Here is a 15,642-nt window from a genome sequence, read left to right as displayed (position 1 = left end):
AATCTGAAGCATTTTAATATCATTAATCGTACCTGAAAATTTATTTAAAGCTGAGATATAAGTAAAATTCGATATTTTTCCTTCGATCCACAACTGGCATATTTCCTCTAGACTTTCTTCACAAATTTGAACCTTATCGTACGTTTTCAATTGACAGTAAAAACATCTCATCAAACTGCTGTCAAATTTATGACCAAATTTTCTGAAAAAAATATTTTTTTTAATAATACAAATTTGAAAGAAAAACTTTTTTTTTAACCTGCAGTCCCTAAAAGTGGGATGTCTCGGTTCAAAATTCGTCAAATCTTGAACGTAAATATTGGAAGTTATTTGGGGAAACACATAGATCCATAAGTCTTCAGAAAAATAAATATCATTTAACGTTATATCGCCTAAAGTTAGACTCCTGTCGTGGAGAGATTTTAACAGATTTATTAGTTGGTAAATAATAAATAAAGGTTTTGAGTAACATTTATCTAAAATAAAAAAAATATTTAATATATACATACTTTTTCTTGTCTAACCTTCTTTTTCTTTTTTTTGATTATAAAAAGTTACCTTACCTAAAATTGCAGGGCTAAAAGTAACACCGTCTAGTAAGTTATGCTCTATAAATGGAATGTGAAGTAAAAATATTGCGTTCATTGTCTCCACACCACAACAAGCTGGTAAAACGTTTAAATTAACATCAAAAACCTTCGAATGTTCTATGCTTAATGAGGAATCTAGAGTATTTACTATCGAACAGCCGTAAATTCTTAAAATTATTTCTCTTAAAACATGATTATAGTCAACAAGAGTTACCTAAGAGGAAAAAAATACAAAAATACCACAAAACGACAGTAAATTAGTGAGAAAATACCTGAGTATCTTTATTAATATCAATATTTCCATTATATTTCTTATAAGCATCCTTCCAGAGATTTTTATAATTGGAATGGGAAATGTATTGCAAGAATTGTACAAAGAGCAAGGGGTTATCATCTTTGGCTAAATTAGGCCTAATACGAGGCAGTGGGATGACTTTAGCGTCTTTCTTCTTGAAAACAGAAACGAAAACTTTAATCCACAGCGAGTTTGTGTCTTCTATACAATGCCACGCTTCTAGTTTTGGCTTTTCGATAAAGTCTATAAGCTTGGAATGTTTCACTAATGATCTAGAACATAGAATATTAAGAAAAAAGGTTTTTATTAAATAAAATAATTTACTTAAGCCATTGTTTATGAACTAAAGCGACAAATCTATCGTCTTTCGCAGATTTCTTCAGGTACTTGGGCGGAATTCCGATTTCTTCGAACAAATTTTCCATGTCTTTTCCTTTATCAAACGTTCAACGCTCCAATCATTTTATTTACAGCCTTTAAATTATCACAAAAAAAAACTTATCACACTAAATAATCAAATGAGATTTTATGTTTATTTTGCTTGACAAGTCAAACAGAAAATATAAAAAATAAACATCGTACATAACCTTCTTTATTTTTGTAACTGTCACTGTCAACAAAAATCTAGGGACTTTTATATCACTAATGACGAATACCAATACAAACCAGAGATATAGAGGTATGGAGAATGAGCTTGGAAAATTTTCTTATGCCATGTTGGCCACCATGTTCGCGCGTAATAATAACAGCTGATGAATTTTTTCAAAAGAACTTTTAGAAGATTAAAATTTCTAAACATACGAACATATTATACTGTGTATTAAAAAATTAACCATCTTTATTGCTTCATTTATATAAAGTTTTACAGCGATAAAAAATGTAAATAATGTTAAACATCACTAAAAAAAGACAAAATTTTGTTAAAATTAACTAAAATAGTTCACATAAAACGTGCACAATGATATACAATTTAAATTTGATTATTTTGCGTATTATGAAGCAGGAACTTCAGGATCTGGAGTGTGCTGTTCTGGTTCTTCATCGTTGTAAATATTTTCAGCCATTTGCCACACTTGCATTATGTTATCCTCGGATACCGAGCATATTACCCAGGGCTCATTCGGATTCCAACTAAAATCTATTAAAAATCCATTGCTAAGTATCAATAAAACCCCTTTTTTGCTGTATCTTACCAGATATTTTAGCTGTATGGCCTCCGTGAATAAACAGCAATTCTGGTGGACCATCTTCTGCATCCTCAGCACTTTGTTCTTCACCTAATACATAATTTAATTATATAATTAATTTATATAAATAACTATTTATTGAACCCAAATACCTATTTTACTTAAATCCCAAACATGAAGCCTCCTATCTGTTCCTGACGATGCCAAAATCGTTTCATTATGTGGCGACCATTGGACTTGGAAAATTTCATCTTTATGTGATTCAAAACTGTGCAGTTTTAGCTTGAGGTTCCTCAAATCCCATAAAGCTACTGTTTTATCAGCCGAACCTAAAAATATAAATTTATAAATATAAATTTTTTTAATTAAGATTCTATTTTTATTACCTGTAGCCAAGATAAACTCTGAATATGGATTAAAACTTAAACAGTTGACTTCTGCTGTGTGAGCATCAACAGTATGGGAAGGTTTACTTGTATTGTTACATCTTGTATCCCAAATCATCAGTTTCTGATCGTCAGCTACTGAACCAAACAAACTTTCATGCAGTAAATGCCATGCCACATCTTCAACAACAGCTGTATGACCTGAAAAAACAAAAAAATCTTTAATATTAAGTCATAAACATCAGAATAAACAACCTGTGAAAATGGTTTTTGCATCAATAACTCTGTTTTCTTTAGGTGTGGCATTGATATCCCACAGACAAATTGTATGATCATCACTAGCTGATAATAAATAACCATTGAGATTGGGGTTCCAAGATAATCCATAACCCTCCTTCTGGTGGCCCCTCAGTCTCAAATCTGGATGACATTCTCCACTGGGATCAGGTTTAGAAGGATGCTTTGTATAATCAAACACTAAAATGTTATTAAATACACTTTAAACACTATTAAAAAGGTAAAAAATAATGGCATACCTAAAACATCACTCGATGGTGTTTTAGTGGCTATAACACACGGATTTTGGGGCATATATCTGGCTCTATTCACTTCTCCTTCATGGTTTATCTTAATTTCAATCTCTATCTTTCCTGAAACAGATCCAAAGCCACCAAATTCTCCTTTTTCATTATCATAATGTGATGCATCAAACTGGGCATCTTCATTTGGCAATTGAACACTGAAATTGACATGTGAAAGCAAATAATGAAGCTATATCTCCTTGAATTACCTTGCAATTAGTAAATGATTTTGTTCGTCGCTTGTATGTGTGCCCAAAATCAATCTGTGTAGTGAATGGTCCTTTCCTTCGGGTCGGGTAACATCAGGTAACCACTGGGCTGTTAAAGAGGGCCACTCTAAGGCATGGGTCATCACCAAATCGTACAGAAAAGGGGTGTTTCGTTTCCATATCTTGTATTCCTCATTGATTACCCTTTCTTCTACAGCATCATCAAACGTTTCTAGAAACCAAGTACCACATAATTTAATTGCCTTATTACAATTGCAGGTGTCTTATTGAATTGTATAAATGAAATTCACAAACATTATACTGCATACATAAAATTTTACTTGTATACGAACCTGCATCCCCTTTATCACCAACGGTGGCCATATTTTCAATCTACAGCCTTTGTAATACTTTTTTCAAATCGATACCATACATACAAACGTTTAAATAACTTCTTTTCACTCAAAATTGTTAATTTTTATCTCAATTTTTCTATAAATTAAATGCCAAATTCCAATAACCAATAACAGCCGTCATCTGTCATACAAATCGCGCCAAAGAACCGGCAGTAGGACCAACATAAATTTTGAGAAGACACAAAAAAGGTTTTGCAAAAAAGAAAACCCTAGAAATTAACCTCTGTTTCGAAATGTCACTTTCAAAAGAAAACAAATGGGATTTTTAAAAGTTATTTACAATTTTAAGCTATTAATTCCTCGATTTTATTGTACAAAAAGCAAGAATACGATAATGAAATATCTGAATGTAGCCGAAAAGAACGATGCAGCTAAAAATATCGCTGCCATTTTGTCCAGAGGGAATTCAAATAGAGTTCGAATAACTTTTTAGTCTTTCTTAAAACATTTTAATATCATTTACTTATTTTAGAGAGAAGGTTTTTCACCGTATAATAAAATATACGAGTTCAGTGCACAAGTGTTTGGCGAAAACTGCCAAATGGTCATGACATCAGTATCAGGACATTTATTAAATTATGAATTTGTATCAACGTATCGTAGCTGGCAAAGTTGTAACCCTGTAGCGTTATTTGATGCTCCAGTTGTTAAAAATTGTTCAAAAGACTATGAAAAAATTAAGGTAATTTATTTTATTTATAGGTATTGTGTTTAAAAGTATTTTTTTGGTATTTTATAGAGAACTTTAGAGAGAGAAATACGTTCTTGTCAGGGATTGATTATATGGACCGATTGTGACAGAGAAGGAGAGAATATAGGATATGAAATAATCAAAGTTTGCACAGATATTAAACCAAACTTAAGGATATACAGGGCGAAATTTTCTGAAATTACAGCGGCTTCAGTTTTTAGGGCTTTAAATACCTTAGGACAGCCGAATAAAAATATCAGTGATGCAGTGGATGTTCGGCAAGAATTAGATTTGCGAACTGGTACCCCAATTTACTTAATATTATTGTTTAAATGATGGTTATTTTAATTTTTTTTAGGAGCTGCCTTTACTAGACTACAGACTTTGCGACTACGGCAAGTTTTTCCACAGAAACTAGCAGAAAAACTTATAAGTTACGGTTCTTGTCAGTTTCCTACCTTGGGGTTTGTCGTTGAAAGATATCAAGCTATTGAGGATTTTATAGCAGAACCGTTTTGGAAAATTAAAAGTACTTTTTTGGATATACAGGGTCCAGCAACAGTGCTTCTGGCATCTCTGTAAGTCCTATAAAAAAGAATTTAGGAATTTTGTTTAAGTGCATTCCTAAAGTATGTACCAGGATGTATTTCAGGAAAAATGTTTTATCTTCTACAGGGTCGCTCAAAAAGTAAGAGCCAATGCAATAATATACAGGGTGTTCCATTTAAAAAAAAACATCCAAATTCACTCATACTTTTTTGAGCCACCCTGTGGAAGTTGCTAGAACATCCTAGTACATATTTTAGGTTTGCATTTAAAAAAAAATAATCTTAAGTTTTTTATTATATATGAGCTAGAATGCACTTTTGTAGGAGCCTGTTTATACAACCTGATCCAGTGTTTATAAAAATATATTTGAATCACCCTGTATATTCAAGCTTTTTAGGAACACTGGGTCGCTCAGTAAATAGTTGTTTTGAATGTTTTTGTATTAACATATGTTTACAGTGATGCACACTTTGAAAGAATTGACCACAGAATTTTTATGGAAAAGGAACAGATTGTTTGATAAAAATGCTTGCGGGGCGATTTTAGATCATTGCAAGGAAACTCCACTGGCAACAGTGGAAAGCGTGGATAGCAAGCCCAAAAGTAAATGGAGACCTTTACCACTAGACACTGTAGTAAGTTAGTTTAATTTGTATTATACAGGGTGAGTCTTAAATAAGTGAAAGTATTTTAGGGGTAGTATATTTCTACCCCAGAAACACGCCTATGGTTTTTTTTTTATTTTTTTTTTTTAGTTAAAAAACATAAATTCTTGATAATATGGCAACATATGTAGAAGATTAAAATTACAAGAAGGAAAACCCTGAAAAAATCCAGTGGTTCTCAAAATTTACATAAAAATCATTTTTTTATAATTTTCAAAGTAAAATAACAGTGATTTTGGACCATAGACTTAAAATAAAATATAGACTACACTATTTACATCTCAACGCGGACAGACAATATTTTTTGTACACGTGTTTACTTCTGGGTACAGTCGACCGAGCCTTCCTCATCCAGCCTATGTTGTCACGTCTTTAATATTATCAATATTTTTTTTCTTGTTATACACATATATTGAGATATTAATACTACAGTTTAATAAAGTAGGTTTTAATATTCCAGAGATGTATTAAATAGTCCTTATACTACTAAATTATAAGTCGGATACTGTTTAAAAAAGGATAAGTTCTTTACAACATGACAACACCGATTAGAGGCGAGGGAGCCTATTCATTCATTTATTACCTTGTAGTACGTGTCGCACGTGTGCGGTAAAGCTTTGTTGCCGCTGTCTCCCCGGCTGTATTAACGCATTTTCTTAGCTTGTAGTCCTTAAGTGTTTATTTTATTGACTTTTTCTGTTCAAGAACTATAAAATATGGTTCGCCAGTGCCAAATTTGCAAGAAATTTGACTTAAACAATCCATTTAAGTCTTGAAACGACTTTTGACCGGTAGGCAACTCTCAATTTACCCATTGGGAGACAGTGGCGTTGTTGTAGAAAGGCGCTTATTTACATAATATTTTAGTAAAATGTAAAATCTGAATTTTTTCTCTTACATTACATTATTTACTTACTTACATTGTACACAAAATCATAATTATAACCCTGTTAATAATTAATAATGTTTTTATTAAAAATATATTCCGGTTTATTCTAAAATTATCTTCAGAATCTAAAATAACATACAAGAATTTTAAAATGATATTACATTATGAAACAATATTTTTAATATACCGGGTCGTCTCAAAAAGTGGCTCACCCCTATAACTTTTTTATTTTTTCAGATAAAAAAACAGATTTGTATGTTAGTAGGTATATGACATAAATTAGGATTTATTGACGTATTCAATTGTTTTTGGTCTCTTCCTGTTTCACCGAAATGATTACATCTTTTGATTTTTAAAGGCACCCTCGGTATATTGCTACTTTATTCGATAAAAAATGATACTCTGAATAGAATGACATATCATAAGTCAACTTTTGACATTGTCGCTTAAAAACAAATCCTATTTTAAATTTCAATCCAGGGTGCCATGGTGTTGTTAAAAACACTAAGTTTTAATCAAGGAGCCTTGGAAAAATAGTTTTGATCGTCTAATGGGTTTCTGTGTCTTGTCTAGGCCGGTTAAAAGATGTACAAATCGTATTTTTAATCATACATATGTCAATTTTTTCAAATGGAACAAGGGTGACTCATTAGCATATTTGGAAAAAGCATTTTTTTATGAATATATTGATACCACACACTTGGTATTTCGAGTCAAATTGTCGTTATGAACCGCGTGTTACAATTACAATTAAACCATATGCGAGAATGTCAAAAGTTGACATATGATATGTCAGTCTATTCAGAGTATCATTTTCTATCGAATAAAGTAGAAATATACCAAGGGTGCCGTTTAAAAATTAAAAGTTATAGTCATTTCCGGTGAAACAGGAAGTGACCAAAAACAATTGAATGCGTCAATCAATCCTAATTTATGTCATGTACTAACATACTAAATCTTGTTTTTTTATTTGAAAATATAAAAAAAATTATGGGACTTTTGGGACGCACCCGGTATAATAAAGACAGTACCGAGTTAAATAAATGTAGTTTTCATTTTATCCACTTCCTGTCACCTTCCTTCCTTTAATGGAACAGATTTATGTTTTCCCTAATTTACATAAGACATCACTTAACCAGAAAAAAAATTACAACAATCATATTTTTTTTCTCTCCCTGTCGCCGATTCTATTATATCTGTGGAATAGATCCTGTTTTGATTAATATTAGAGGTTGTAAATGTTTGACTAAAATTAATAATTTATTATTCATTTCAAAAATTACGTAATTTCGATTATAAAATTTCTTCTATAACGTGTATTTTGTTATTTTTATCCTTTTTGGACTCTAAGACGTTTTTTCTAAACTTTTATTTAAAAAACCTGTCCTAAATCTTAATAAAATATAAAAAAGTTTAAATACGATATATTTTTAATTTAATTGTAGCTTCATTAAAATAAAAATTACCCGGCTATGATACGGAGAGTTCAGGTGTATTTGAGAAACGAAAGACAGTGTTGTGTTTCTCGGCAGAGTCGTCGGGGAACGACCGTTACGACAGAGACAACCTATCTATCGCTCGTGTCGCACTCGTTATAACCTAAAACAATAACACAACAATAACAAGACATTGTCTGACCGCATGTTCCAGCTATTTATGAATGAGATGCTCAGTCTATATTTTATTTTAAGTCTATGTTTTGGACCCTGTATATGGTATACCTAATTATAATAATAATAATAAAATGTCTTTATTTTCAACTTGTACAATTACGAGTGGTGTATGAGAACAACAGAAATAAAATAGCAATAAATCAGTAGGAATTATATTGCTACTAAATTATTTGTTTACATAATCTCTGTACAGGGTGTCCATTTTCAGTGTTTTACAGGGTTTCTTGTTTGAGTTCAGATACAAAGATGCGCTTTCATATTACTATGCTACTTTTTTATGAAACTAAAGACGCTACACATAGATTTGTCCTAGCCCCCTTGGTTCTTGATATACAGGGCGAATTTTAAAATGTTGCAATTTTTGTCCTCCTTTGTATTTTTGTTATCATATAACTTATCGAAAATGTGAAAACTGTGTCCTGTATAGTTTTTCACGTAGAATCCACTGGCTAACTCTATAATAAAATTTAGGAAATGGAAAAAACTATATCGAAAAAACTGAAAATCAATGCAAAAGACACAATGAAAATCGCTGAAAGACTGTATACGCAGGGTTTTATAAGTTATCCTCGTACAGAAACCAATATATTTCCTAAAGAATTGAACTTGGCAAATTTGGTGGAACAGCAGCAAAACGATCCGGCATGGGGCCCCTTTGCTCGAAGAGTAATGACAGATGGGGGGCCCACTCCCAGACAAGGAAAAAAATCAGATCAGGTACAAAGAAATTGATAAAAGTTGGTGTTCACGTCATCAAAGATTTTCTTTGGTTTGTACTGTGAAAAAAGGTTGGTAGACCTCTCAAAAAAAATGCTCTTCAAGTATGAGCTCTCAATTTTAACAGGAAGGTCCTCCGCCTTTTATTATTCTTATTATTAGAAAGAAAAATTCATATCTCGGTATTTACTATTTGGAAAAAATATCTCGTTTTGCATATTGAAGGTTGAAGTTTGATTATTTTAAGGCAGTTTTCTTTTGAATGTTATAACTCAGCAAAATAAAACACTAAATCACCACAACACACCAAAACACTTTTACTTTTACACTGGACGCGCGTTTTGCTAACCATGTTAGCATCATCAGCAGATGATTATAAACTAAAATACAATCTACAAGTTGAGCGTTTATATACTCGCTCAGTGGGCACCGAGTGGGCGTGGCAAGATCTAGCCAACCGAGTCAGAGCCCACCGTGCGTAACAGTTAAATTTCCGCCGCTAGAGTAGTAGGAACAAAGAACTTGAAGGAATTGGACCGTTGTCTCTGTTCATACTATCTTTACATTTACTAATTCTGATGCTTTCATATGCATCTAATTGCCTGTAATTTGAGACTTGTTTAATTAATTTTAAATTATTAAGATCTATACAATGTTCTTTATCAACAATATGTTCGGCAACGCAAGATTTATCCGGTACCATATCTTATCTGAGCTAAATGTTCTTTAAATCTAGTTAATATTGATCTTCTAGTTTGCCCAACATATTTCTGATTACAATCTTTACAAGAAATTTCATAAATACCCGACCTTTCCAATGGAGGCGTTTTATCCTTTGGATTACCTAATAATTGTTGTAATTTTTTGTTAGCACTATACACAAGTTTATAATTGACATTCTTAAACATTCCTTTTAGACCACGGGATAACTCTCTATCAAACGGTATAGAAAAATATTTTGACGTATCTTTCTCCACTTGAAAAGTCGAATTTTCAGAAATCATTAACCTATACCTACGTTTTCTAATTATTTTATCAACTAGTGAAGGAGAATATCCATTACACTCAGCTACACCCCTAATATAATCTCTTTCTATTTCATATCTTTCGCTGGAAAGTGGAAAACTAAGTAATCTATGAACTAAGAAATTTAAACTAGCCATTTTATGTTCAACACTATGATATGATTCATTAGGAATATATCTGCGTGTAGTGGTATTTTTCCTATAGATATCAAATTCCAGGCAATTATTATTATTTCTAATAACTAATACATCTAGAAATGGTAATCTGTCGTTGTTCTCAATTTCATGCGTAAATTTAATGGAAGGAAATCGATTATTTAACTTAGAAATAAAATTATCTATGGTGTCTGAATGTGTGTCAAAAACAGCAAAAATATCATCCACATACCTAAACCATACTCTTGGAAAATACTCAAACTGATTCTTAGCCTCCACTTCAAATCTGCTCATGAATAAATTAGCCAAAAATGGAGACAATGTATTACCCATTGCTGTACCTTCCCGCTGTTCAAAAAAGTTGTTATTAAATTGAAAACAATTTTGTTTCATACATAACGATGTAAGCTCAATATATTCAATCACAGTTTTGTTGTCGAGACCATTTGCGTTCAGTAATTCCTTCAAGTAGCCTAAAGTATGTGGAATTGGAATACTTGGGAACAACGAAGATACATCAAAAGAGACCAAAATTTCACCTTTAATTTTGTTAATGAATTCAATATTATTTTTAACTGAGAAAGAGGGTTCATGAACAGCTAAACTTTCGAACTCCCTTGATCACCATTTTGCCAAATTATAAAATAAATTTAACTGTTACGCTCGGTGGGCTCTGACTCGTTTGGCTAGATCTTGCCACGCCCACTCGGTGCCCACTGAGCGAGTATATAAACGCTCAACTTGTAGATTGTACTTTAGTTTATAATCATCTGCTGATGATGCTAACATGGTTAGCGAAACGCGCGTCCAGTGTAAAAGTAATTTATTTTGCATTTTTTTATTAATAATTCGTCCAATTATTATTGATGTTCCTTTATTCTATTTTCATCTTTTTCATTTTTTTTTTAATTTAATTTAATTTTTATAAAAACCGGATAGGCTCATCCTCCTATACATCCAACAAAATACGCAAACAATCTAGCAGGCAATGAGAAGAGGGTTTATGAATATATAGTGAGACATTTTTTGGCCTGCGTACATAAAGATGCTCAGGGATTTGAGACCACTGTAAACGTCGATATAGCTGGTAAAACAAATCACTAAGAGCCTGATTTTTATACGGCACTATTAGAACACCCTGTGTGTAATTTTTAGGTGAACAATTCTATGCCAAAGGACTGATTATATTAGAGAAAAATTATTTAGATGTATATATTTATGAAAAATGGTCTGGAAAGGAAATTAATAATTATGAAGAAGGAGATACCTTTAACCCTACTGTTTTAGAGTTGGTAAGTATTAAACAATGTACAGGGTGTGTTATTTTTTTTTTGTAAAAGTGTAATAGTTCGTAGAAAAATATTTAAGGTTCTCAGAAGACATGGTTCTGACTTAAAGATATGGTAAAAAACAACCCTTTGCTTAACCCTGTATAATAAGCCAAATACTAAAGTTTATAAAAAACTTTGTTTACGAATTAATGCTGATATATTTATACAGGGTGTGTAACATGGGTATGGAAATGCATAGTTTTAGAGCTGCAAGATGTTAAAAAAATTTTAAAATTAGGTTTTTTGTAATTATTTTAAATACCATTATTTTTTTATTTGAAATTGCTCTGTAGGTCAGACTAATAGTAATAATAACTATTAGTAATATTTTACCTAATTTAATAATACATTAGGTAAAATTAATATATAATTTATTAATTTTAATTTTATTAATAATTGTGATTAATAAAATTTCGTTTATCTCATCAATGAGACCGAATTCAACAAAATATCAAGAGATAACTTTTAATTGACATTAAACGGCCTACCCAATTTTGATGTCAAAACATCGACAAACAAATAAAAAGAGACTGGCAAATTAAATGGCAAAGAGAGGGACAACGTTCCCGTAGCGCAACTCAGAACGCAAAATTTCGTTCTATTTATGTTGATCTGCGCATTGCGTCTATTGGGCCCACTATCTCATTCTAATATAACAAGAGAGAAAGAAGTTGCCATATGAAACGTAATTTCTAAATAGAAATTAGAACAATCGCCTTTCGTTTTCGTCATCATGACAACCAAGATGACAACGTCATGACAATTCGTCATGTTTGTTAATTTTTCTTTCGCGATTTACCTTTTTTTCTAAATTCTCCATTTTATTGACTTATGAATATGGATAGGGAACAAATTCCTTTGTTCCATATAGGTATTTATATTTTCTTACTTATAATTTTAGGTTATACTATTTGTTATTTTATTTGCTGCAGGAGCCAGTATCATCTATTTTTTATATGTATTGGTGCCCCCTTTCTCTGATAGATATGTTAAAGACACCCGGCAAAATAAAAGTAAGTAGTTATATTTATCATCTTATTAAGAAAAAAGTAGAAGTAGTAGTATCAAAAACATTTCGAACCTCTCTTAACATAACATAGTGTGTTTCGAATACGGGGTCGGTTCAAAATTTAATGTTCCCTTACATTTAATTTACTGGGAGGGACCCATAACACGGATGGCGTCTTCAAGGAACGATCAAATGAGATGTTCACACTGTGAAAAGACTGTCAGAGTGAATTCACCTTCAATTTCATGCTCTTCATGTCTATACATGGTTTCATAAGGGTTGTTCGGGTCTCACCAATCCCGAATTCAACAAACAAGCATCATTGTGGAATAAATCAAAGGCGACCACTTGGACATGCCAACCCTGCATGGACGAAACACTTCTACAATCTGGTAGAAGAACAAACACGAAAACAAAATCTCGTCGTTCCATCGGCCCTGGGGCTGCTCTTCCCGAGGATGTTCCTGAGAACGACCAAATTTCACTTCGGATATTATGAACAAATTATTACAGATTGAATCTCAATATTCGGATCTCCTTTCCAAATATAACGAACAAATTAAAATAAACGCTGAACTCCAATACAGAAATCGCAGAAATCAAATGTCAACTTTCCGCTTGTAACGGTCCTGCTGCCACGTCCTCGGCTTCGATGGCAACAGATGATTTGTTGAGAGAACTTCACGACCGGGAAAAAAGAAGAGGGAACTTTATCATATTTGGACAACCAGATTCTAACTCTGAATCCATAAGCGATCAAGACAAAGTTACTGCACTGAATGTATTGAATTCTACACTACCAAATAACAGCGTTGGATCCAGTCAGCATCAGGACCTTTCGTCTTGGAAAATTTGCCCAGAATAAATCACGCCCTCTATAAAGGTGATTTGTGGTTCTCAAATTTCTCAGAAAGACTCTCAAATTCTAAGATTCTGAGGAACACACCAAACTTATCCAGTCTATCAATCAGCTCCGACAAGACACCCAAGCAACTCTTAAGAATACAGAGAAACTAAACAACGCCTCATTGATAGACTAGCAGCCGGAGAATCCAATCTAAAAAATTAAATATGTTAATGGCAGTCCAAGGATCGTTAGTGTGGACGTGAATCATTTAAACTTCCAGGGAACGCAAATAATCAGTCCGGCTTAAACATCGCCTACCAAAATGTTCGTGGGTTGAACACTAAGACTCATGAATTCTACAAGTCTATATCTGTGTGTGAACACCACATTATAGCAATTTCTGAAACCTGGTTGCAGTCTGGTCTGAATGATGCTGAGCTTATTGACACCAACTACAATTTGTATCGTAAGGATCGCAATCTGGAAGTCTTGAATGAGGCGGTGGAGTTTTGCTGGCAGTCCGAAGTTATCTCACTCTGACCGTATTGGACCTGTCCATTTTTGAAGATGCGCTGCCGGCTCTCGACATTGTTGGGGTGAGTGTTGCGGGTGATGGGGGTGTTCTGTATGTGTTTGCAGTTTACTTTCAGCCTAACACTTCAGTTGAGCATTTTCGTGTATTTTTGACGTTTTTGAGTCCTTAACATTTCTTTATGGACGCGACATAATCTTATTAGGCGATTTCAATATTCATTTTTCAGATTCACCTGCTGAGACTTGTCCAAAACTTCAGCTTTTAAACGATTTTCTCGCTTTTTTTTGATTTTAAGCAATGTAATAGAATTCAAAATCAAAACAATACTATTCTTGACCTAGTTATTACTAACTTGCCTTCAGAAGTCTTTACAACTTTTCCATTTGTCAAGGAAGACGGTTATCATCCAACACTACTAATAATTCCTGATTTGCCGATGAAACCCCATTCAAACTTTCCTCTACTGTTCAGGCAAAAACTATAACTTCAGTAAAGCCAACTACCCGCATCTTTATAATCTTATCCTTACCACTAACTGGGACTTTTTAGAAGGCATGAAAGACGTTAACGCAGCAGTCGAGGCTTTCTATAATAAACTGTATGAACTCTTGACCAATCCATCCCACTCTACAAACAGTATAAAAATGACAAAAAGTGTTCCTACCCATCATGGTATACACATCCGAAATCATCAGTAACATTAAGGAGAAATCTAGAAACTTTAAGAGATGGAAAATCAATCGATCTCCGGAATCCTATGGGGCTTTTAAAACTCTTAGAGCAGTGATTAAGCAACAACTTGATAGTGCTTATAAACGTATATAATCGCTGCTCAGGACTCACTACGAGCTGAACCCAGAGAATTCTGGAAATATATTCAGCAGAAACAGAATAGATCTCGTATTCCTGGCACTCTTAGAAACAGTGATAATACTCCTCTTGACAATCCCACTGACATTGTAAATTCTTTTTGCCAATTTTTTCCAAGGTGTTTATATTGTGTCAAGCCCTGGCAATGTCTCGTATGAATGTGGTAATAGTATTTCTTTGGAGACATTTGACACCGAAGATGTGTTGAAGGCCTTAAAGTTCACTAAAAATAGAAAAACGGCTGGCCCAGATAAGATTCCTTCCTTTCTTATAAGGGATTGCGCTTTTGTTCTGGCTGAACCATTAACTAGACTTTTTAACCTTTCTATCTCAACACAAACATTTCCTGGTGTTTGGAAGCAAGCCAAGATTTGTCCAATTTTTAAAACGGGCAACAGAGATATCATTGAGAATTATCGTCCGGTCTCAATTCTATCCAACATTGCAAAAGGCCTTCGAGAGGTGCATACATAATAAACTATTTTTCAAAATTAAAAATTTGATAACACCATCTCAACATGGTTTTTTTCCAGGGCGATCAACTGTCACCAATTTTAACATGCTTTCTTGAATATACATATAACTCTATCGATGAAGGTTATCAGGTTGATGCTGTTTCTACACAGACTTCGAAGGCCTTTGATAAGATGGACCATGGGATTATGGCAGAGAAAATGTCACAAATGGGATTTGATAATAAATTAATAAAGTTCTTTTCCTCATATGTGCATCAACGCAAGCAATATGTTGAATATAATGGTCACAGATCGTGTCCTTTTATAGCCACTTCAGTGGTGCACCGCAGGGCAGCTGTTTGGCACCACTGATATTTTCAATATACATAAATGATATAGTGACCCAATTAAAGAGCTGTTCGCTTTATTTGCAGATGATCTTAAGATTTTAGTGTCGTCCGGTGTAAGGATGACTGCATCCGTCTGCAGGCCGATCTTGATGTTATCTCTAATTGGTGCGTGGAAAATCGGCTTGCTCTAAACACCTCTAAATGTAAAAAATGTCC

At 33.1% G+C, this 15,642-nt stretch overlaps 3 protein-coding genes across 4 annotated transcripts in view; 1 reads left to right on the top strand and 2 right to left on the bottom strand.

The window, feature by feature from the left end:
- LOC115888873 (WD repeat-containing protein 81) overlaps positions 1-1,494 on the bottom strand; it is a 39,058-nt gene extending 37,564 nt beyond the window's left edge. The window contains exons 1-5 of the mRNA XM_030908743.1: positions 1,210-1,494; positions 863-1,157; positions 564-804; positions 260-476; positions 33-202 (exon numbers count right to left, since the gene is read on the bottom strand). Coding sequence (XP_030764603.1) covers positions 33-202; positions 260-476; positions 564-804; positions 863-1,157; positions 1,210-1,310 — 1,024 coding nt within the window. The 5' untranslated portion in view covers positions 1,311-1,494. The remainder of the gene's footprint in view (positions 1-32; positions 203-259; positions 477-563; positions 805-862; positions 1,158-1,209) is intronic.
- A 205-nt stretch (positions 1,495-1,699) lies between these two features.
- LOC115888826 (histone-binding protein RBBP4-like) lies at positions 1,700-3,796 on the bottom strand. Of its 2 annotated transcripts, none has more exons than XM_030908680.1 (8): positions 3,602-3,796; positions 3,249-3,480; positions 2,995-3,197; positions 2,711-2,935; positions 2,459-2,659; positions 2,225-2,401; positions 2,079-2,162; positions 1,700-2,023 (listed from the first exon to the last, which is right to left on the bottom strand). In XM_030908680.1, the coding sequence occupies exons 1-8, from the start codon at positions 3,630-3,632 to the stop codon at positions 1,878-1,880; spliced, it is 1,299 nt and encodes a 432-aa protein (XP_030764540.1). In that variant the 5' UTR covers positions 3,633-3,796; the 3' UTR covers positions 1,700-1,877. The 2 variants fall into 2 exon arrangements, with proteins under 2 accessions (XP_030764540.1, XP_030764541.1); XM_030908681.1 differs by having other exon boundaries at positions 2,714-2,935.
- Positions 3,797-3,912: 116 nt separating this feature from the next.
- Positions 3,913-15,642, top strand: part of LOC115888746 (DNA topoisomerase 3-alpha) — a 29,859-nt gene continuing 18,129 nt past the window's right edge. Inside the window, exons 1-8 of the mRNA XM_030908581.1 lie at positions 3,913-4,079; positions 4,137-4,346; positions 4,404-4,656; positions 4,714-4,884; positions 5,364-5,539; positions 8,603-8,848; positions 10,969-11,116; positions 11,185-11,321. Of these exons, the coding sequence (XP_030764441.1) occupies positions 3,921-4,079; positions 4,137-4,346; positions 4,404-4,656; positions 4,714-4,884; positions 5,364-5,539; positions 8,603-8,848; positions 10,969-11,116; positions 11,185-11,321 (1,500 nt within the window). The 5' untranslated portion in view covers positions 3,913-3,920. The remainder of the gene's footprint in view (positions 4,080-4,136; positions 4,347-4,403; positions 4,657-4,713; positions 4,885-5,363; positions 5,540-8,602; positions 8,849-10,968; positions 11,117-11,184; positions 11,322-15,642) is intronic.

This window comes from Sitophilus oryzae, unplaced genomic scaffold (genome assembly GCF_002938485.1).
Source record: "Sitophilus oryzae breed Bouriz unplaced genomic scaffold, Soryzae_2.0 scaffold_808_pilon_pilon, whole genome shotgun sequence".
NCBI lineage: Eukaryota > Metazoa > Arthropoda > Insecta > Coleoptera > Curculionidae > Sitophilus > Sitophilus oryzae.
Note: the sequence above shows the minus strand (reverse complement) of the source record. Positions and strands in the feature narration are given on the sequence as shown.

Excerpts from the sequence above, each read along its gene's own strand:
- LOC115888826 (XM_030908680.1), bottom strand. The coding sequence starts at position 3,632 with ATGGCCACCGTTGGTGATAAAGGGGATGCAG. Across the intron at positions 2,402-2,458 it reads AGAGTTTATCTTGGCTACAG|GTTCGGCTGATAAAACAGTA; the intron begins GTAATAAAAATA and ends TTATATTTTTAG. Across the intron at positions 2,024-2,078 it reads CCATACAGCTAAAATATCTG|ATTTTAGTTGGAATCCGAAT; the intron begins GTAAGATACAGC and ends GATTTTTAATAG.